Source organism: Meleagris gallopavo, chromosome 17 (assembly GCF_000146605.3).
Source record: "Meleagris gallopavo isolate NT-WF06-2002-E0010 breed Aviagen turkey brand Nicholas breeding stock chromosome 17, Turkey_5.1, whole genome shotgun sequence".
NCBI lineage: Eukaryota > Metazoa > Chordata > Aves > Galliformes > Phasianidae > Meleagris > Meleagris gallopavo.
The window spans coordinates 7,900,439-7,922,212 of NC_015027.2; the positions used below are offsets into that span (position 1 = coordinate 7,900,439).

Here is a 21,774-nt window from a genome sequence, read left to right on the forward strand (position 1 = left end):
AGCTCATGAATTGTATCATCTCGGAGGGCATAGTAAAAAAGCTGGAGAGCAGGGTTTGCTTTGCAGAGGATCTGTAGAGGCTTGCACTGACAGGAACTGCAACAGAAGTGACAAACAATAAAGAGAAATTCAGAGTCCTGCACCTGAGGCAGGATGACTCCTGTGCAATGTAACTGGCTGTAGCAGCTTTGCAAAAGAGACTTGGAGTCCTGGGGGATAAGAAGTTGAACCTGGGTCTGCAGTGTGGCATTATGGCAGTGAAGTTCAAGAGAGCTGAGTTGTTCATCCTGGAGAGGAGAAGGCTCTTGGAGGGTGGGAGCTTGAATTGCCATCTACAGTAGAGAGGAGGGAGCCCGATGAGAGGCAGCAGTCACAAGTTGCAGCAAGAGAACATTGGATAAGGTGATAGGAAAAAAATGTTCAACGAGAAGGTAGCAAAGCACTGGAACAGGGACCCAGGGAGGCTGTGGAACCTCCATCCCTGGAGATGCATGGAACTGAGCTGGACACAGGCCCTGAGTAACTTGAGCTAAGTCAATTTTGCTTTGCTGGGAGTTGGACCGAAGAACCTTTCAGAGAGCCCTTCCAGCTGGAATTACTCCGTGATGCCGTGTTCTTTCTGTCAGTAATCGTTTTCCTTCCGAGTTCTGTCCCAGTCTGCTGAGTTATTTTCCAAATATCCTCTGATAATAGTTGTACTTTGTTAGAGAAATGCCATTTGAGGTGCAGATATATTTCTAGCAAGCAACTAACTAGTAGTACTCTCGTATATTTCTGCTGGGGAAAAACAATGAATACAATACGAGCACAGAAATTACAGGTTCTATGTAATGTATTATATGAATTAATGAAATGCATGGGTGTGAGGGGTTTTCCCTCTAAATCACAGCTGAGAACATTTCCTCTAATGATTTCACTTCTGGCATAAAGCTTCTGCAGTATAATATCCCTCAGCTTTATGTAATCCCATTTGTGCATCTCGAGACCTTTGGTTTTGGAACTGATGCTTTATACATCAGGAACTTGCTGGTTTTGGAAGTAGAATAGACCTTATTGGATCCTGTGTGGCAACTGATTTGAATGTAGCTGCTTTTTAAATTTTTCTGTGTGTGTGCACATAAGATCTCACAGATTTAATCACATGCTATTTAGAGATTAATTAATTAACTTCAGGAATTTTAAAAATACATTCCACTGTTTCTTTCTTTATTTTTTAAGTGTATGCTTTCCAGCCTTGAACTGCAAGGCATCATTTTTCCATATGATGTTTACTTTGTTCTCCTAGTTAAATTCTGCTGATTCTTCTGGCGTTGTAATAAATCTAAGATATTAGGGCTTAATGTGATTCTACATCTGACCACAGAATTCCTTATTTCTATTCCAAACATGCTGTAATCACCACGGTTAAAATCATTCATGTTAGAGATATGAGAGGTAAAGGTTTAAGGCAGAGAATAAGCAGCTGAGGTTTCACTCAGCTGTATCTTTTATGGTACTATAAGTCTCCATTTAATGAAGACTGGAAAGAACATGAAATAAATACATCCTGTGGCCTCACGGGCAAGAATGCTTTATTTTATTACTGATAAAAGTTATAGAGAAGATACTCATTCTGTGGGTGCTTTGATTTCCTTCCGTGGTGAATTTATGTCACTCTTCAGTCTACGTAACTGACAGCACTGCATTGAATTCTTGGTTCTGGCTTTAGAGGAAGGTGTTGCTCTTGGTGCAACTGTTAACTTCTGTAAACACAACCATTTTCCCATGTGTTGTTCTGAATAGGGCACCAACATTGTTCAGTTCTGCAGTTACTGGAAATTTATGATTTAGGATTAGGCTGATTGGTTTTCTGTGTGCAAATACATATTTCTATTTTCCCCATTTCTTCTCATACCACCTACAAAGAATAATTTATTTTAATCATTTGCCTGCTCATTCAGGCCAAGGGTTTGTCAACATATTCTTGAATGAAATAAATTAATTTTTGTTAGTAAGAGTTTGTAATTCATGTTTACTGATGGATTTGAGGAAAGTATGTTGTTGGGAGAGATTTGTTAAGTAAAGCACTATAACTTTGAATATGAATAAATGCTCAATTGTTTGATAAATAGATTAAGGAACAGAAAAATCTGTAAAAAATGACATTTGGAGGTTCTCTATTTTATTTTGATAATAACGATTGATTTTATATTTGCTTTATATATATTTATAGTGTTTCCCGTGTACAAATAATTGAGCTGCCTGCAGGTGTCACTCAAACAGGTAGCACGTGCAGAATTACTGGCATGTATTTTCTCATGTCTGTCCCTACCCTCTTTTGTTTTACACAGTCCACAGCAGAAACACCCACAACCCCAAAGCATACGAAGGACAACAGAGAGAGCTTCTTCCCAGTAACACCAGCCACCCTGCATCCTGCCCCAGTGAATCCAGACACTGTGACTCCTGAAAATCTCCTGAGATTGAACGATCTGCATTCCAAATCCAAACCAGCCTCTTCCTCTTCATCGTCCTCCTCCTCAGCATCTTCTTCAGTGCCTCCATCCCAGGAGTCACACAGGGACACTGAACATCTCCGGAGTCAGAATGCAGAGACTGCTCCCAGCATGAGTGATCTTGCACGTGGTAAGTCTCAGGGAGGCAGAACATCTTGGCCTTCTCTGATTTGTTTGCAAAGGCCACATGGTGAGTCAGTGCTTGAGTTCTGATTCTGTCTCATTTTCTGATCACTAGACCATACTCAAAAGGCTGCACAAATAGAGGTTTTGTTTTGGGGTGCATGTATAAAACAGAGATTTTGTTTTGGGTTGCATGTATAAAATTAATACATCTTTTATTTACTAGGATACAGTAAAGAGCACTGAATGTAACTTGCGTATGAAATCATGGAATAGCAGCCTAAAAATAGAACTATGTTTAGATACATAATTTAAGTCTCTAGTGGCATTAAAGGGTTTGTTGTTTTTCTTCAAAGAGGTAAAGATAAACTTCTTCAAAATACCTCAAATGTTTTAAAAGTGATTGCAATTGAAATAGACTGGTGGATAGCCTACATCTGACTTGTAAGTGACTGATTAACATAATTAGATGCATAGATACCACAGCCACTTATATGTGTGTAGAGATAAATAATACTGTGAAAATTCCAAGCTTCTGCATGACTCATAAAGTTAGTATATCACCACCATTATGCTTCACATTTGAGAAAAGAAGTATTTGGCAGGACTGGAATGCTGGAAATATATTTATAGTCCTAGTATGGCTATGTGCAAGGTTAGGCTACAGAAAAGGATTGAAGAAGCAAAACAAATGTTATTTATTCTGTAGAAAGATGATGTGATGTGCTCAGGATGGTGTTATGTATTCGGTCCTATATAGATTGTCTAGATGACAAGAGTTAAATGAGAATGCCATCATGGCAGGCTGACACTGTTAGCAGTAATCAAAATCACTGTGCAAGGCAGTGTTGTTGCACTTCAGGAATGAAGTAAGATTAGCCCCAGTTAGCCCCAGACTTCTCCTGGGTGCCCAAAGACGCGGCTGTGCTTATCTGTGGGATGCTGTGCATATCAAGGTGGCAGAGCACCTGCTATAGCTTGTACTTTTTTCCATCCTTAGCAGGAACACTCTCTGAAAAAGCTTCTGCTACTTTTCGTGCTCACTCCATCTGCTCACTAGCTTGAACCTTAAACCTACTCAAAATGCCATAGGCAGGTTAATAAGAGCCCAGATAAAATTTTGAATGAAGCATTCACATACAGGTACTAGGGAACGTGGCATATGAGGATACAGTGGAAATAGTACCTATATTTGTTGGAATCAATGTTGCATAATATCATTTCATAATTAGCAGAGTGATCTACTCTGGATATTTTGTTAAAGTAATCTCGCTTTGTGACTTTTATTCATATACTTATGATTTTTTTTCCTCACATAAGCAGCCTTGGTGTCTAAATGCACATAGTCTTCTGAATTCATTGGCAGTGAAGAGCAGACGAGGGAGAAATCAGTTTTCCCAACTTGTTGGGCTTTGGGTACAGAATGACATTGAAATTTAATATCCTATATTAGGAGTTGCATTATAATAATCTATAATAATCTCCCTTTTCACAGAACTAGGGAGAAATCTGTCTTGAGAGGAAGAAGGAAAGGGGAATGATAAGGAAGGGAATGACTGAGTCAATGTGTAAAGCACATTTATTGTTGTTCTTATGTTGCTGAAGGAATGGTGTTGCAGGGTGTTGTAAGATATCTTGGCAGGCTTGTTCTGCAGGGATTCGCTCAGATTTGTGCCTAGAGAACGAAGAAGAAAATCCTCTAGATCATGCAGTTGCTGTGCATTTACGAAGGAGACTGGTAGGAATGACAGTGCAAATAAAGAGCTCTCACATTCTCTCAGTTTTCAAACAAAACTCATGAGCATTTCTGACGTGCTTTCCTCTCTGCAATTTCCCAGGCTGCCTTGCAGTGATTAGAACGTTTATTTTAATCTTTTGACTTCCTAGGCTTTGTTAAGGTGGGGAGGTTTCACATTGTTCTTTCTTCTTTTATGCTTTCTATACATCATCTTGGTTGAGGGAGATGGAAGAGCTAGCTGCCATAATTATATCCCCGAAACCATGCATCTGAAGATCAAGAGGCTCTCTCTGCAAAGCTCTGATTCCAGTGCGGGGTGTGTGTGTGTTGTATCTGGCTTTCTGCTCTCAGACTTACCTGACAGGTCATTTCTCTAGCTGAGAAAGATACCAATTACTGCTGTGTCCTTTCCTTTTCTTCTCTTTTAAATTCTCCTACCTTTGCTCCCACCTCCTTTAAAAAGGATTATTTCTAATTCAGTTTTACTCCTTTTTCATCTGCCTCTCATTAGCTCTGTTCCTGATTCAGAGTAATCTGTTTTCATCTTTTTTCTCTTCTCATTTTTGTGACCTCCTCTTCTATCTATCTGTTTGTTTCTGTGAGAATATTGCACGTCAGAGTATTAGTTGCTATCATTTTCTGTGCCTTCACCTAGAAAAAGTAATGGCTTTAAAATCAAAAGTATTCACTCATTTCTTTTGTGAATGTTTTAGTGGGATTTTATGTCTAATATAACTAGCTAGGGCAGAATACAGCATGATGAAATTCAGCATCAAAGTAATAGGAGTGGTAGTTTTGATATGAGAGGTTCCTGCAGGTAGGCATAACTGTATGTGAGACTCTGGAAATGTGAGTATTTTGACGCAGCCTGTAGTTTTTTCTGGGGAAAGTAAATAGGGTAATCAGGATAAACCCTCTCCAGTGCGTCACATTGCTCTGTTGATACACTGTTCTAAATTGTTGGAAAGTCATGACTTTTTCATTTTTGTTGTCCTTATCCAAATAATGATTCTTATAAGGGATGGACAGGAAAACTTTCATATCCTATTTTTGAAGGTTTGTTTACTTGGAATTAATACCTGTTTTGCTTAAAAGAATCAACTCAGCAAATTGTCATTTAAATTAAAGGTAGAAGAGTAGCAATTTTCCCCTTCCTCCATTAAATTCATGTGCACTGAATTCACGAAGCACTAAATGTTTTGATGGAAAACCAAGAAGTTCATGATATAGGTGTCTGGGCTTAGAAATTCAGAGCTAAGGAAGACTACCAGTTCTTTCTGTAGTGTGCAGGGAAGCCGCAGCCCATAAGCCATGTAAGTACTTTGCTGTAATTTCAGATGTTTCTTATGCAGGCACAGCAGGGCAGTAGAGGTTTGAATGTTTTTCAACCTGTAGAACTTTCAGACTACAACAAACGAGCTTGTGAAGAAAGTTGCATGAAAGGGTAAACAGCAGTGTTGTTGCAGTGAGAAATGAATTTCAATTGCTTTAATTTTGTTTAACCTTATTTTAGCTATGGAATGCAATTCAAACTTTCGGTTTGAAAGGACCTGCAGTAGTTCAATCTGATTTATGATCAGTCTCTTCCACTGTTTTTTTTTCTGCTGAATTCAAAATTGTGCATTAGAGTACAGAGCCGATCTCAAAAAGTAGCTCAAAAAAGCTGAAACACAGAAAATGTTATAGACTGACCATAGGCCTGGGGCCTCACGTGAGCTTCATTTCACACTGCTCTTCCAGCAGTTACCTGCTGTAAGGATTTTCTTGTATGTGCATGTCCTTTGACTCGATGATCTTGTATCAACTTGACTTCTGTTATTTCCTCCTTTGTTTTCCATGTTGGCAGCTTTCTACCTCCGTTCCCCAGGCTGTTTTCCTCCGGGGCTTTAAAGATCTCACCTTTAAGCACTTGTAACCTCATGCCTGTTGTAGCATCCTTGAGTGGAAGTCATCTGTTAGTGACTGTAGGGCTGCTAATAGAAATCAACCAGGCAGACCTCAGCCAGCTCTGCATTGTCTCTGTGCTCTCTTTCTGCATCTGCCTCCTGTGCTGGCATTGGCATTCTCACTTCCTCCTATCTGATCCTTCCTTTTCATGAAGCTTTTTATTTTTCACAGTGGATGTGCTCTGAAAACAACTTCACCACTGAATGTCAGCAGGGGTTTTCCTGTTTGTGAATGACTCTTTAATTCCCTTTTGCCTGATGCTTAGGCAGTTCCAGTCAGCTGTGTCTTCTCCTCTTCCCTTTGGAAGTACACTGATTCAGTTTGCTATTGCAACAAATTCATTTCAGAAAAGTTTTTCACTACACTTAATGCCTATTTCTAATCTTTACCCTTTGGGTTGTTTGTTCTTTTTGTTTGGTGGATTTTGTTTAATTTTGTTTATTCAATCCAATATTGTGCAGAATTGAAATTAAAATTGTTGGTTGTATGTACCCCTGTTAATCAGTAAGAACAATTAGGGCAGGAACAACAGCTTCCAAACTGGCCTGTGAGGTGATGGTAAGAAGCCTGGTGCAGAGTGTGGGCTGGGCAGGCTTGGGGTCAGAGAGAAATCCTGGAAATCCTGGGAAAGCTCTGCCATATGGATATTTGCACTAACAGAGAAGATGTCTTCTGGAGACCACAAAGATTTGGAAAAGAACATGGTAATGATGCTATATTGTTGCAGTATGTTTCAGTTGCACTAGTTTTAGATCGCTGCCAGCAGAATGAATGTTTTACACACTGCTGCACAAATGAAGACTGAAGAGAGATGTAGTTATAAGCCTACTGCACAGGTTTTGCATTTACAGATTTCTTAGGAAAATTCTTTTGAAATAGTATAATGAAACTCACCTGTTCTAAGAGCTGCTTTTGCCCAGTTGTATTGTGTTTAATTTGGCTGTCAGGTCAGAGGAGGATGAAAAATACTAGCAGAGGAAGAAGGGGCTTATGGTTTTTGTTGAATAATCAGTCTATACAATTCACAAGGAGCAGACCACAGATGAGTGACTTACTGTCCACAGGTACTGTGTGTGATGCTCTGAAATGATGTACTCTTGCTAAATCCAGTAGTAAAACACAACTATCAATTAACTATTTCTTATAATGCCATTTGAAAGTTCACATAATTGCATACAAAACTGTTATCTCTTTGATCTAGGCCCACTGATGTGTTTTTTTTATTGAAGGTGTTGGGGATTATTGCTATGTTGTTTGTTTTGGTTTGGGCTTTTAACAAAGAGAGAAGGAAAGTTACTACTGAACTTGAGAGCGTATCTTTACCAGCACGTCCTGCATCTCTAGGAAGCTTGAGAGCAGCAGGAAGTGTTCTCTGGACACGAGAATTGCACTGGCAGCACTGTTAGCCTGCCCCAGCATGGCTTTTCCATACCAGGGGCCTGGAAGCCTGGGAGTTACTGTGGGCTGGGGGCTATTCCCAAGAAGCAATTTCAGAGCAACCACCTGTTTTTTTACTACCATCAGTGCTGTCCTGTCACAGCTGACCTTGGCATTAGGGAGGAGCGTTGGGTATGTCTGATACCACTGTCTAATAGCCAGGACCACAGTTATAAATACAGCAGTATGCCATCTTATTACAGTGCCAACTTCTGTTCACCAGACTGTTTGAATTTATTTCATTTCAGGGAGCCGTAGAACTTGTGCTGCACAGCTTTCTGCTTCCAAAATTACTCTGGTGCTTAATTTTAACACATGGCTTTGTGTGTCAGCTTTGAATGTAATTTCCTGAATTTGGCATTTCAAGTCAAATTCTTATCTCTGCAGCTATGACTTCGTTGTTTGTTGTTGTGTGATTGTGTTTTGTTATTTTTAGAAATAAACATCATGGCAGGAAAGTGGGAATTAATATGGAGAAGGTAAATGTGTAAGGAAAAGAGTATACTTACTATACGCCTTGGTGAACTGACTGCTGCCTGCTGTGGTGTATGGTGTAGCACCTCATCACAAATGCAGTTACTTGATGGCTCTGTTGCTTCTGTGGGTCAGCATTCTTAACCGAGCTGCGTTCAGCTGAACCAACCTGTGTTCCAGCGCAGTCTTTCCATTGACTTGGTAGCACAGTGTATGAGGAAACTCTGAGCTCTTGCAAATTCAAGCTTTCCATGCCCTTTTGCAACTGCTGTATGGGAAAAAAACTGTATTAAATTCCAAGCACGCCAGAGGGTGAGGCAGATGGAATATTGAAAATTAATTGTTTACACATTAGCGCTATTCTTTGGAGGTGTGGTAGGATATTGACTTCATCGTGTCAGGGAGCGACAGATTAGGTGCATTTCCATCAACATACAAATATCCACCTGTATGGTAAATGGGTGACACAAGTACCTGCGTAGCCATTTAAATATAAAGTAAATCCTTTGTCACTGGGACAAATAAAGCATGTATTTCTTGGTGTCTGCAGGCACACAGAATGCAGTCGTTACTCTTTTGAAGTGGTTGGAGGGCAAGGTGGTACAGATCTGCTAAATCATAGTCATGTATTCTCAGGCTTTTTTTTGTCTGACACACAGAAGTGCTGGGGAAGGTGCTTTGCAGAGGGGTGAAGCCAAGAGGCACAACCAGTTTGTGTAAGCCCTTGAAGCTCTTCTCTGTTCATTTCTCCAAGCATGCTCTTCTGAAATCGTGTTGGTGTTCTGTTCTGGAGTTCAAAGCTCAGTTCCTTCCTTTTCCCCATAATGAAATGATGCTTTGTGCACGCGCCGTGAGTTGCTTGTAGCCTTTCACATATCTGTGCTTTAATACTTCACACCACCTCCCTCAGCAACTGGAAGGCATTTTTCCAGGTGCCAGTCACATTTTCTGGGCTTGTCTTCCAGCCCTCACGTAATAGGTTGAGTGCATGACTAAAGGGTTTCTCGAAAACCCAGCTAAAATGTTTTATAACACTGGGATGTTAATGTCTCCTTATAGCTGACAGCAGAAGGAAATTGAGCAATGAAGTGCAGGGCACAGCACACAGACAGCAGAGCAGCTGCTTGCTGTTACAGTGCGGCTGCTTTTAAACTTTCTCCACATCTGCAAATTGCCGAGTGAATATTTTCATACAGACACGTCCAAATAGGACATAAATTGTCGTCTGACTATAATAAAGGTGGGGGAGTTGTATAATCTCTGTGTTTATAGTGTAGGGATGTATGTATATACTGTATTCTCTGTCTAAAGAGGCAGCGAGAGAATATTAACTGTGATGAAGTCATGAACCCAGCGCCCGCTATAGGCATCTGCAAACACTGGTTGCCCTGGCAACAAGTGGAAAGAGGTTGGAGAGGAAAGCTGGAGTAGGTTGTTGCATTGAATTGTTTTCAGCTTGTTTCTTCCTCACTAAAGCAGGGAGATGTTGAGAGGTATGATGTCCTTCTTTCTATGCGTATACTATTTTATATGTATTTAGACAGCTGTCGGGAAAGGGAAGGCTGACAAAAATACTTATAATTCAGCTCGGTTGGAGATGAACTTTTCCATGTAAATATTCATATGCATTGCAAATCCGTGGGTTTTCTCTATGCTTTTTTGTGTGTTGCGTTACGAGGTGAGAGTGCAGAACCTGTCCCATCTTCAGCCTGGAGACCAACGCATATTACATCTTCCCAAACTGGTTTTGTTTTAACCTGGGATTGTAGAGCTAACGTTGGAAAGCCTGCAAGAACAGTGCAAGTACTGCGTATGTATTACCAAAAGATTTCTTAACTGAGATTAAATCCGAGCTTCAGAACACCTTTGGATTGTGCTGTAGTTATATTCTTGTGCTCTTGCACTTGTGAAGAATTTTGTGGCTCATGAGTTAGTGAAGTCTTTCCCTCCCTGGGGAAAGTTTTTATTAGGAAAAACTAGGACGTTATGTTCGGGGCTGTGGCAGCATTGTCCACATGGTAAATACCAAGAGATACTCTTCGGAAATCTGTTGCAGACAAATGACAGGAGATTCAGCTGTGTGTTGCTTCCTGATTATCCTTCTGCCTTTTGCCCTGTTTCTCTGTAATGAAAAAAGATGTATTTGTGCACTGTATTGAAGTAGTGATAGTGCAAATTATAGACACTTGGAACAGCCAGATCTTATTAAAAAAATTTAAAAAATGTATTTTTCTCATTAACTTAATGTTTAACTTAGAAATAATGCCATGAAAGCGACTGTTACCACAAAAACAAATTTGCACAGTCATAAAAGAATAAAGTGTATCACCCAATCAGGGGATAAAATTCAGTCACTGTGTATTTGGCACCTGACAATGAAGGATTCATTACCAGGCAGTGGCTCTGGATGTACTGAGAGATGCAGCCTGATAGAATATTAACAAGTGCTGTTTCTAGAAGTGTAGTAATAGAAATACATGCTTGGTGTGCCAAAGTCCTGCCCTTTCATTTCCATTCACTTCTAGATGAAAAAGGGCTGACACACCGTTTTGTTCTAATTAAATCTAGTTTTACTACGCTACAAATCGATACCTTCAAAAGTAAGAAAAGCAAATATGATGTAAAAGATGGAGATTTGTGTGAGAAGCTGCTGCCTCGTAAAAGAAAGTAGACTTGTATCAGTCTTGCAGCGTCTGGTTAGAAATACACTGCTCAAAAGAGCTTTGTCAGGGGGCATAATTTAGTTAAGTAAAGCTCAGCAAATCAGCTTAAGCAGTGATATATCTTATAATTAAACAAAGATTATAATCAACATAAGAGGTAGAGTTTAGTCATTAAACAATAATGCAAATCAGAGCTTTTATTCTGAATGGTGAACTATTAAGTCCCCAGTGTAATTTAGCAGTTGAGTACATAGGAAATAGTTCTCAGTTAGCAGTGTAGTTAAAGCTACAGGATCTCCACTTGATACGGCTTTGTATTTGCCAAATGAATTGGTGTTTTGTCTCCTTGGTTAACAAGTGGATAAGGAAGGTTCTGTTGGTACTTACCCTAGATTCTTTAGACTCTGAGCCTGTAGCGATGGAGTAAGCAAAACAGAGTTGCTGTCTTAGCTGCCTTGCAGGATGATCTGAAGACATCATTTTCATCTTGCTTTTCTTCAGAGGTTGGTGTAATGCTCTGTCTTCCCACCGAGTATCTTGTAGCCATTTCAGTGCGGCAGTCTGGGTTTAGACTCCGTTTGTTGTCAGCTGCTTGGGGTGTAGTGGGATGTGTGTTTATTGGCTTTGGGCCACATGAGGGCTGATCCTTCTTCATATGGTCCCTTGTATTTCTCAGCACGCAGTTAAATCATGCCTGTCTTATGTAAAGAGCAGGCACGTACATAGAGTCATCTTCAGCCTCTCTTCTGTTTCACAAACAAGGAAACAATGAGTTAGAATTCTCCTAATCCAGATTCCTGTTGTTTTATTGCTTCCTTCTCTGTCCTTTTAAGCTGAATTGGTCAGATGCAACTATTTTTTCCTACTGTCAGGACCATGTTTTGTGCAGGAAAGAGAATGAGAACTGTTCTTCTGCACTAGACCGTTCCATTTTGTGCTTGATAGAGAGTGGAACATCACAGAACAGAGGCTGCTGTGATTTGTGCTGTAGTGTGTGACCTTTCCTTTTTGGGAACTATAGGAGAATTCTCTGCAAGCAAACTCATTTATCCTAAGGCTTGTATTGGCTGCCAGCTACCAGTTTAGACAATGGGTTCTTTTATTTTACCAATGAAAATTAGTGAATGAAAGAGCTGAACAGCCTGCTTTGGTAAGCTTTTTTGATGCAAATTATTCAAGAACCCTAGAAATACAATGCATTTAAAAAGTTGTATCTTTCAAACTGCATCTGCCTGACTTCCACCAAGCTCTTTCAAGAATTTCAATTTTAACTCTACAATGGTGAAGTGTTTTCAACGCATAGGGAGTTTGGGGTGGAGAGCAGTTTTCCAATGAGGAAAAGTTGAAAAATAATCCCTTTTAAGTCATTTTGCAGATAAAATCCTAAATTAAATTAGAATGTGGACATATGAGGATTTTAGAGAAGTTAGGCTGTGAATATATATTGCATCTCCTTGTCTGCAGTAGCTGCCTGTGTACAACTTACCCCGTGCTAATGTAAGATAATTCATATTTGTCTGAGCAGCCCTTTGTTGTTGAAGGATGTCTTCATTTCTGTGAGAGAATGAGAGCTTGTTTGTGTACCTATAGCCTTGAAATGCTAGCTGTTTCACTCTGCCCTTCCCAGAAAGGGCTGTCATTAGTAGCTCATAGTAGTTCAGTGAAAATGACTCCTGCTAGGTACAGCATGTAGCCCTGTGTGTAAGAAAAGCAGGTACAGCGGATACATAATGATGAGACTGTGCTCATACACACTAGGATATGAGTTGTAAAGATCCCAAATTCTGGAGTAGCAGAAGGTGGGAACATTAGATTACTTTTTTGGGCTGATTGAGTCAGCCTATCACTGAAAACTGAGCATTTTACATAGCTTCATATTGATTAAATAAAGAAGAAAAATAGAATAGATTTGGCCCTGTTGCTGGATGTTCACAGTAATTAATCTTTCTTAGCAATGAGCTCCACTTCAGTCTAGCTTGTGCCCATGATTGCAGATCAGAGAGACCCATCGATCACACATCTCATCATTAAGGGCGATGGATTTTGTTTTGAATGTATGGCAAGTGATCACCCCTTGTGTCTGCAAAGGTTAATGGTCAGTTGCATGAATTTGTTTCTTGCAGAGGTAACAACATGCTGTAGAACAGATTTTTTTCTTCACCTTTTTAAAGAACATTTTTTAAGAATTTGAATTGATGGCAGCAAGTATAAAAAAGTTGTGATTGCCATCTTAGCTCCCTAGTATTTAATTATGCTCAATCATTTTATAGTTAAGAAATTAAGATTAAAAAAAAAAAAATTCCACAGCAACTTCCACCAGGTGGTTAGACAGCAGAAGGACTGAGGCTTAGGAAAGAGATCAGCATGTCTGTTAATCTGTGAATTATCTTTCATTAATAAAGAGGACGAAGAGCTTGAAGTGCCTTTGGAGGGTCTTGGATTTCAGCAACAGGAGTCACGGCTTTGTCAGCAGATGAAAATGGCTACTGTTGCACCATCATCAGAGCCTGTTTGTTGGCAAGTGGAATCAGTGACCAGCACAAATTCGGGACATGTTTGTACCCAAGGTAGGAGCTTTTTGTGCTTCGGTGCTGAAAATTTGTTCTTCTTTGAGTATCAGTCTGCAGAGATTGATTGATTAGATATGCATTAGTTGTGATGCATGTTACAGAGCTTTTCTGCTGCTTGTCTTCCAGTAAAGTATTTCAGAGTATAGAGGCATTCTTGGCTATGTCACGGCTTCTTGGAGAAGTTCCTTGTAGCCCTTAATGGTTATTCTTTTTGGTGCATGACTCACATACCAAGTACCATAGCAGCAAAGCCAAATAAAAAAACCTCCCAGTACCAGGCTATTGTGCTATGTAGGTTGAGCTTCTTTGAAAGTCGAACTTTTCTTTTAATTGAAATCTTAACACAGGGCGATATGACAACACTCGATTGTTCTGTTGGAATGTTTAGCAGAAGGAAATGATTTTTTGTGATAATCAGACTGAGTCAAATTAACATAAAAAGCAGCATTACAACAGTTAATGCTTTCTATCCCTCCTCTGCCCCCTTTCCAAGAGAAGTAGGAGTTGATATTTAGACTGGAAAAATGTAAAATTTGTATTTTTCAGACAGGCATAAACATAGATATTCATGTTCAGGGTATCTCTCTTTTTTTCTTATTTGTGAGAGTCAGATTATCTTCTGTCTGATTACTGCAGTGTTTCTGGTACTCTGCTCTGAGCTGATTGTCTCCAAATGGAGATGGGTCACTGACCTTGTTGGGAAGCTTCATCTGTTGTGGCAGTTCTTACATTCTTGTATACTGCTGAGAACATACAATTCAATTTCACATCCCTTAGTAGTCAGTGTAATGTTTATTTTTCAGGATAGCATCAGGGATCTGGCATTTTATTTTGCCATGTTTAGGTAGCTTTGTCAATTCCAGAAGCCTTCAAAGAAGGATTTAACAAGACTGAATAAAAAAAAATGTATTAAATGTATTAAAACACCTGTTATTATTATGCATCTGGGATAATCTGTTTTCATTCATACAACTTTAAAAAAAAATCCACTTGAAGCATCATTATTAGTAAAATATCAATAAATTTATGCTAAATTCTCAGTTTTTAATGTGAAAGCATTGTTCCTGCTGATTATTGTTGCATATGTATTGTTTTGTGATAGTGCCTAAGAAAGGGCCAGATCCTTCTTTGCCTCATGAGATGAGCCCTTTCTTAGCAACCTTGGCTGGTAAAGACAGCAAGCATTGCTGAGGAGTATGTAGAGATTACATGATGGTGCTAATCAGTGTGATGCACAGTAACATGAGCACACCAAAGATCTGGCTTCTTTGCTGACATTATGCCTAAAATTTTTTATGACAGAATTTGAAGAGAGTAATGAGGAAGTGTTGACAGATATTACTATGTATTTTTCTTAATTTGTGAGGACAGTAGTGGAAACTACAAAGGCCTTGTTTGAAAACGTAGCCAACTGATGGGGGATCTTGACAATATGAATTGATAGGAAATAGGAGCTGACATTTCAATTACTAAAAAGACAACTCTATAGTGGAGGAAGTTTATAAAAGACTTAAGTAAAACTAAGTAGCTTTATTTGGTGCATTACAGAATGGGGAACCAGTTAGAGAATGCAAAGGTAAGATGATTGCATCTGCAGTGAGTGGGAAAATGGTATTTGGGGGAGCCTTTAATCTAGATGTTGGTGGGCCAGTGCAGTACTACCACTTTAATGCTTGGTTTAAATAGACTGAGTTTCTGCTGCCCAGAAAGATTTTTTAAAATTATTATTGAATTCCAGTTGCCATTATAGAATCTTCAGGCGCTTTGTTCTTCTGTTTCTGAATCATAATTAAAGCAGAACTTGAAGAAAGACCTTTTGAGCTAGCCATATGTCTGACAATCAACTGCTCGCTCTTCTTTGACATCTGAAATCCTACATAGCTTCCTAACATGTTTTTCTTATTATTTTCTGTTTAGCCTCCAGTTCCAAGCCTGAACTCAGCTCCAGTTCACAGACTTTGGGAAGTCAGCAGAACAAGACAGATGGCACCCGAGTAAAAACTCGCGTTCTGCCCAACATGCCAAAGCTTTTCATACCTTCATCTGTCACCAAATTTCCACCTGAGATCACTGTCACTCCACCCACTCCCACCCTCCTTTCTCCAAAGGGCAGCATTTCAGAAGAGACCAAGCAAAAATTAAAGGTAATAAAAGGGAAACAGTAATTTTTTGGCTTATTGTTTTTATCTTAATTCGCCCCTCAATAAAATACTCGTGCGAAAGGAGCAACTGTTCCTGTCCCCAGTTCATAAGCAGAAGTAGCATAAATAGGGGAAGACCCATGCCTGTCACTGCTCAAGAGGCATTTGGATAATGCCCTTAATAATATGCTCTAACTTTTGTCAGCCCTGATGTAGTCAGACAGTTGGACTTGGTGATCTTTGTATGTCACTTCCAGCAGAACTATTCTATTTTGTTCTAAGAAGCTAGCTATTACTAACAAGATTCAGTTTTTAAGAAGTGGTGAAATTCCTGCCATGGGTGGCATCAGAGCTATCCTAGTCTGTTTCCCTTTCTTGGGAATTAAACAGAATTATCAAAATGTGTGAGGGAGTTAGTGCAGCAATTGCAATTCTTCCATTAGTGAAAGCTACCAGAATAGTGACTATGGGGAAACCTACTGGTTAATGTTAAGTAGTTTCACATTAGGTTGCCATATCTTTTATGGAAGTAAGAGGGCTTTGGAATGTGACGGAATAGCAACCAGTTGGCTTTTATCCCTGTGATCATGGGTTTATCCTGATTATTTAGCAATATATTCTCTCTCTCTCTTTTTGGGATCAGTCTGCTATTTTGTCTGCTCAGTCCGCAGCGAATGTAAAGAAGGAGAGCCTTTGTCAGCCAGCTTTGGAAATCTTAGAGACCTCAAGCCAGGAGTCCTCACTGGAAAGTGATACTGATGAAGATGATGACTACATGGACATATGAATGAATTCTGGCCATCATCAACACCAACCATATAACCATTCTTGTTGCCAACATCTCTGGCAGTCCAAACATCCTCGTTGGCATTGCTCACCATTTAATCTGCATCGTGTTCTTCACTTTCATTACCTTTGTTACCACCACTACCACTTGTATTGCCTTCAAAATCTTCGCCATTCTCCCCATCATGGTGCTTAACAGAAGAAAAACGATTGTTTACCAGGCAGTTAATTCATTTGGACCACACCGTCACCTTTAACTTCAGTAAATGCAAGGATTTTTTTTTTTTTTAGCTGCAACTGGCATCTCTGTACTGTTTTTGCTTCTTCAACCAGAGCCTTGGGATTCAATCCAATAGCTCTTTTCTATATCGTTTTCTTCCTTTTAGTTGTCTTTTTACATTTTTGCCATTAGTTAAGTTTTTCTCCCAATAATTCAACAGTGGAATCTCTGTCTGGTCTTGCCATGATTAGTCTAGCTCCTTTCAAGGTGAATGGAGTAGAAAAAGTTTGCTGAGCTGGTAGAGGATTTAATTTTATTAAGAAAGTCTGTTGTGGGGTGAAAAGGGTGAGCGGACAGGCTGTCAGCTGCTTGGCACAGTTGTGTGCTTTGCTGGAATTTGTCTTGGTGTCAGTAGGCAAAGAACCAGCTTATCTAGGCAGACAGAGGGCTTGGCCTCCTGTTTGTGCTCATTTCACACCAATGTAAGGTCCAGCAGAAATTACCAACCTGAATGTTGGCTTAACGAACTGATCTTTCCAGAATTGTCTTACAGTCCTTTCTCTTCTAATGCCTTGGACAAGCATTTTGAACTGGGGGCTAGATGATATTTTTATGGTGGTATTGAAAAAGACTTAAGATTTCAGTACCGTTTCAGTAATGTCTGTTTTTTACAGAATGACATGAAAAGGTGTTTTTTATCTATCTGCAGAGGGACTGCTCACAGTTATTTATATGAGAAAATAATGGTAACAAAGATCTTTTTTTTTTTTTACTGAATATTACCTTTGTAAAATAATGAATGCAATCCATGCAAAAAAAACCTACGTCACACTATATATACACACACGTGCTCACACATACATATATATGTCTGTGTACATATATATATGTATGTATTTGAAAAAAGGAAATGCATACAGCTTGCCATGTTGGATTTCTTTGTGTTTGAGGGAGGTGGTTTTCTGTAAAATGCAGAGCTTTGTATAAACTTTTGTTTTTTTCTAATAAAGCTGAAATGTACCTACTGCTTCCTCTATTCATCTGAGAGGGCAAGGTGCCATGGTTCTGGCAAATGTTCTGCTCCTCCCTTCCTTTTAGAGAGAGGGTAATGGAGGAAGGGGGTGGGAGAAATCCTCTTTCTTTTCTGAAGACTTCCAGAAATCTTAGGATGGATTTGGTCTTGAGTGACCCTGAGCCGAGTCAGGCAGTGCTGCCAAGAATGCATGCAGTGGGCTCACTTCTCTACTGAGACATGATCTGAATTCTTTTTCGTCTGAATGTCTTTGAATACTGATGAACGTAGGGAAGAAGACACGGTGAATATGATGACATGGGAAGAATACTTCAATGTACAGCCCAGCATTAAATCTGTTTTTGCAGTGGTCATTCATTTGCTGTAAGAATAATGAATGGATCCTAGATAAAAAGAAGCATTGTCAAACAACATACTGCAACTTTATTCTCATACTCAGTGTCTTTGTTTTGAACAAAATGTAATTTGTAGGGAAGTGAGTGTTTCCATCTTGAGCGTGTTAGCAGTTGCTCCTGTGACTTGTTCACTTACTGCAAGTGATAGGTGAGCTGGATGCAAATGATGTGGGGAAGATGCAAAAGATGTGGGGAAGGGTAACTGAATGGTAAAAGCAAATGGGTGTTTTCAGCAGTAATGTGTTTTCAGTGTTTGTTTGCTCGTTAATTTGCTGTAAGTTACTGTAAACACGATGTATAGCATATTGTGTAGTCGTTGAACGGTTATTGCCTAAGGTAGCATTAGAAAATCAGGAATTACATTTGCTGTTGCAGAAGATAGCATGGAAAAAATAGAAATCAGCTTTTTTAAGAGCAATGGAAGACAACATGGATACCTCGTTCTAAGTAGTTCTCTTTCACTCAAATTAAGTACATTTACTGACTAACGTACATTCGTCAAAGTGTAAGGCTAACACTGTGATGATGTTTAAATTCATAGGTCTGTGCTTCCAGCATTGGTTTGAGGTATGAAGACTGAACATTTGATTGTCTTAAATGAATTTGCCCATTGAAAATGATAGTTTTTCTTTATTCTTCTAAACATTTTGCTTTTTTCTCCCTCCCAGTGCTTCTTAATATGCATGATCTTGTTCTTTCTTTGATTTCTAGTCCTTCTTTTTTGAGAAGGTTTAATGTTTTGTTGAAGAAAAATTAGAACAGCAAGTGAAGCTGTTCAAGTCAACTAAAGAGCTGATGAATGTTGTTGATCTACTCTTAAATTTTTGTCATCCTATATTCAAAAGTTTTATCTGATTTTCTCTTTTTTAAATCTTGTATTCCCATTATGTGTCAGGTAGCTGGAGGGCTTTTTGTCAATCTCAAGTTACTGAGATTGCCATGACTGTACAAGCCACCTCCTTCAGATCTTGTTCTTCTGCCAGTGGCTAATTGGTGTGTTGTTTGACGTGACAGGGCATCTTCCACAATGGGAATTACTGCTGATCTGTGCTAAAGGAGCCATTCATTTTGTTTATGTGAAATTGTAAAATGGCTTGGATTGGAAGGGACCTCGAGGATCATCACGTTCCAAACAATCTGCTGCAGGTGGGGTTGCCAACCACTAGGTCAAACACTAGATCAGGTTGAACAAGACCCCATCCAGCCTGGCCTTGAACACCTCCAGGAATGAGGCATCCACACTCTGGGCAACCTTTTTCAGCATTTCAGCGCTCTCTCAGTGAAAAACTTCCCCTGATGTCTAATCTAAATCTTCTTTCCTTGAGCCTGAAATCATTTCCCTTGTCCTGTCACTAACTACCCATTTAAAAAGTTGATTTTCCTCCTGTTTATAAACTCCCTTTAAATATTGGAAGGCCGTAATGAGGTCTCCCCACAGCCTTCTCTTCTCTAGGCTGAACAAGCCCAGCTCCCTCAGCCTGTCTTCATAGGAGAGGTGTTCCAGACCTCAGATAATCTTTGTGGCCCTCCTCTGCATCCTCTCTAACAGCTCCACATCTTTCCTGTGTTGGGACCCTGGACCTGGACACTACTCCAGATGGAGCCTCACAGAGCAGAGAAGAGAGGGGCAATCACCTCCCTTGCTCTGCTGGCCATCCCTCTTCTGATGCAGCCCATAGGAACCATATTCTGGAGAGAAGATGCCAAGATGCTTGGATGCACTGCATACGTAACATATGTTTGTCTCAAGCACACTGCCTAAAGTTATTTTGGAGAAAGATCTTCAAATCCTATGCAAACAGAAATATTCACTTAATATAGCACCCTCTGAAGCCTGACAGTTTAGTTTTGTGAAATTTTCAAGGGAAAAAAAAACAGCCTTATTGTAAAACTGCAATGAATTAGTGATGAGTTGAGTAATTTCTTTGATTTCAATCTAATTCTAGTTGTTTTAGCTTGACATCCAAGCACAGGCAAGATCAGACTTCTAACTCCTTCCCTTCAGTATTGCAGATCAAATGTAAACACCACAGCTATCTGCAGGATTTACTGGATAACCACTGCTTCTGAAATTTGTGTTCCCAGATGTCTTTGTGATGTTGTGCCAGACAAATAAATGGCTGCTACTGAAGTATACTGCTCCTGTATATATATATATGTGTGTGTGTGTGTGTATATAGTTTGTTTTTTCCTGTGAGGCTGAAGGGAAAAGCATGTCTGGTGCCTAAAGGAAACATAAAGGTAAGTTCTGTGTTAAGTTTAAGAAGCTGTTTTTGTCACATGCAGCCAAAAGTCTATTATAGGTTAGTGCTCTAACATTGGAAGACCTTTAAAGATAGAAATGTTTGCTAAATAAAATACATCATCCAACTGAAAATTCATTTTTGTCCAGAACACTTGCAGCTAGAAAACTGAGCAGATTTGCAGGTGCTGTGGTTAGAAACAATTTCCCACAGAAACAGATACAGAAAGAAAAAGCAGTTTTCTTATTACCTGCTTCCTGCATGATGGTTTTTGTTTTCTTATTTTATCATAATAAGTCTTGTGTGTGTATCAGTGAAGTGACTGTCTTTTTCAGGTCAGTCTAGAATTGTAAGCTTCAGTGCATCCTAAATCATCTACAGACCAACTAGGTGGGAGCAGGGGAAGGCTTTTACTTCTCTTCTTCCTTCTTCCTTCTTCTTTTTTTTTTTGCCAGTAATTAATTTAAAATCAAATCCTGTTGGCTACTGACAACCCAACCATTGAGACATCTGGGCAGACAGCAAGGAAACGTTTGTTTTAAAAAGTGGGGGAAAAAAACAATTTCACTCAGATGTTGAGAGTAACTTGTGTATGGTTGTTATGTTCCCTGTGCTGTTATTGGGCACTGGTTTTACACACAGTAAGGAAACTTGCACTGATTGGTTTTCTTAAGGCATGTAGCACCATGTTTCATTTCCTGGCACAAGAACTGCATAATTTGCAGATGATTGAGAGCATCAGGAATTTCTGACATGGGGACTGGTGTGGTTTTTAAAAATCATTATTTATTTATTTGGGGTGGGGTTTTCTTTTGTTTGTTTCATTTTGTTTTTAATTAGAGTGAAGTTTTCTCATGAATAATGAAATTAATATCTTTTGCATCCAAAATAAGCACCGTATGGTCAGGGAGAAAGGGACCAGGAAAAGATGAGGAAGGCATGGCAGCAGAAGCTGGAGACAAAATGGACTGACTGGCAGCAGAGGAGCTAGGTGAGACAAGAACAACTCTTATTACCGAGGGTGGGATCACGCTGTCGTGGAATTCAACACCCTGCTTTTGGTATTGGTGATGATATTTTTGAGGATGATGGGAGAACCAATGGCATATGCAGCTTGCATGCAGCTCCACACAAAGTGCATAGTTCATTCAGGCACTGACAGTCTTTAAGGAGAAGGGTGGCAAAGAAAGTAAGCTGGGACACTCAGAAGAAAAGGTAGCAAGCATAATTCTTAGTTATGTAAAACTGGAATGAAAGAGCCTTGTTCCTGTCTCTGAAGACAATGGTAAGAGCCTTAGTGTAGATGCTGAGTGCCAGCTGCCATCTTTCTCTAAGGGAGTAGGAAGACACAAAGGCAGTTCTGAAGCCTGTGTTACTGTTTTGGAAGTAAGTCTGGGGCACTTGTGCTGCAGGCTGCACTAGCCCAAATTAAGCCTTTGTGAGAGCTGCCCTGTGGCACAGTACAGCAGCGTTGCAAAGGGACACAGAACAGATCTGAGCTTTGTTGGC

At 39.6% G+C, this 21,774-nt stretch overlaps 1 protein-coding gene across 3 annotated transcripts in view; it reads left to right on the forward strand.

Annotated features, from left to right (window-relative positions):
- Positions 1 to 17,618, forward strand: part of LOC104913559 (calcineurin-binding protein cabin-1-like) — a 40,912-nt gene extending 23,294 nt beyond the window's left edge. For 2 of the 3 annotated variants that reach the window (XM_010720315.3, XM_010720316.3), the window contains 4 exons: positions 2,331 to 2,625; positions 13,280 to 13,444; positions 15,365 to 15,591; positions 16,232 to 17,618. In XM_010720315.3, the coding sequence (XP_010718617.1) occupies positions 2,331 to 2,625; positions 13,280 to 13,444; positions 15,365 to 15,591; positions 16,232 to 16,375 (831 nt within the window). In that variant the 3' untranslated portion in view covers positions 16,376 to 17,618. The remainder of the gene's footprint in view (positions 1 to 2,330; positions 2,626 to 13,279; positions 13,445 to 15,364; positions 15,592 to 16,231) is intronic. The other variant, XM_010720317.3, reaches the window with a different exon arrangement.
- The last annotated feature ends 4,156 nt before the right edge of the window (positions 17,619 to 21,774 follow it).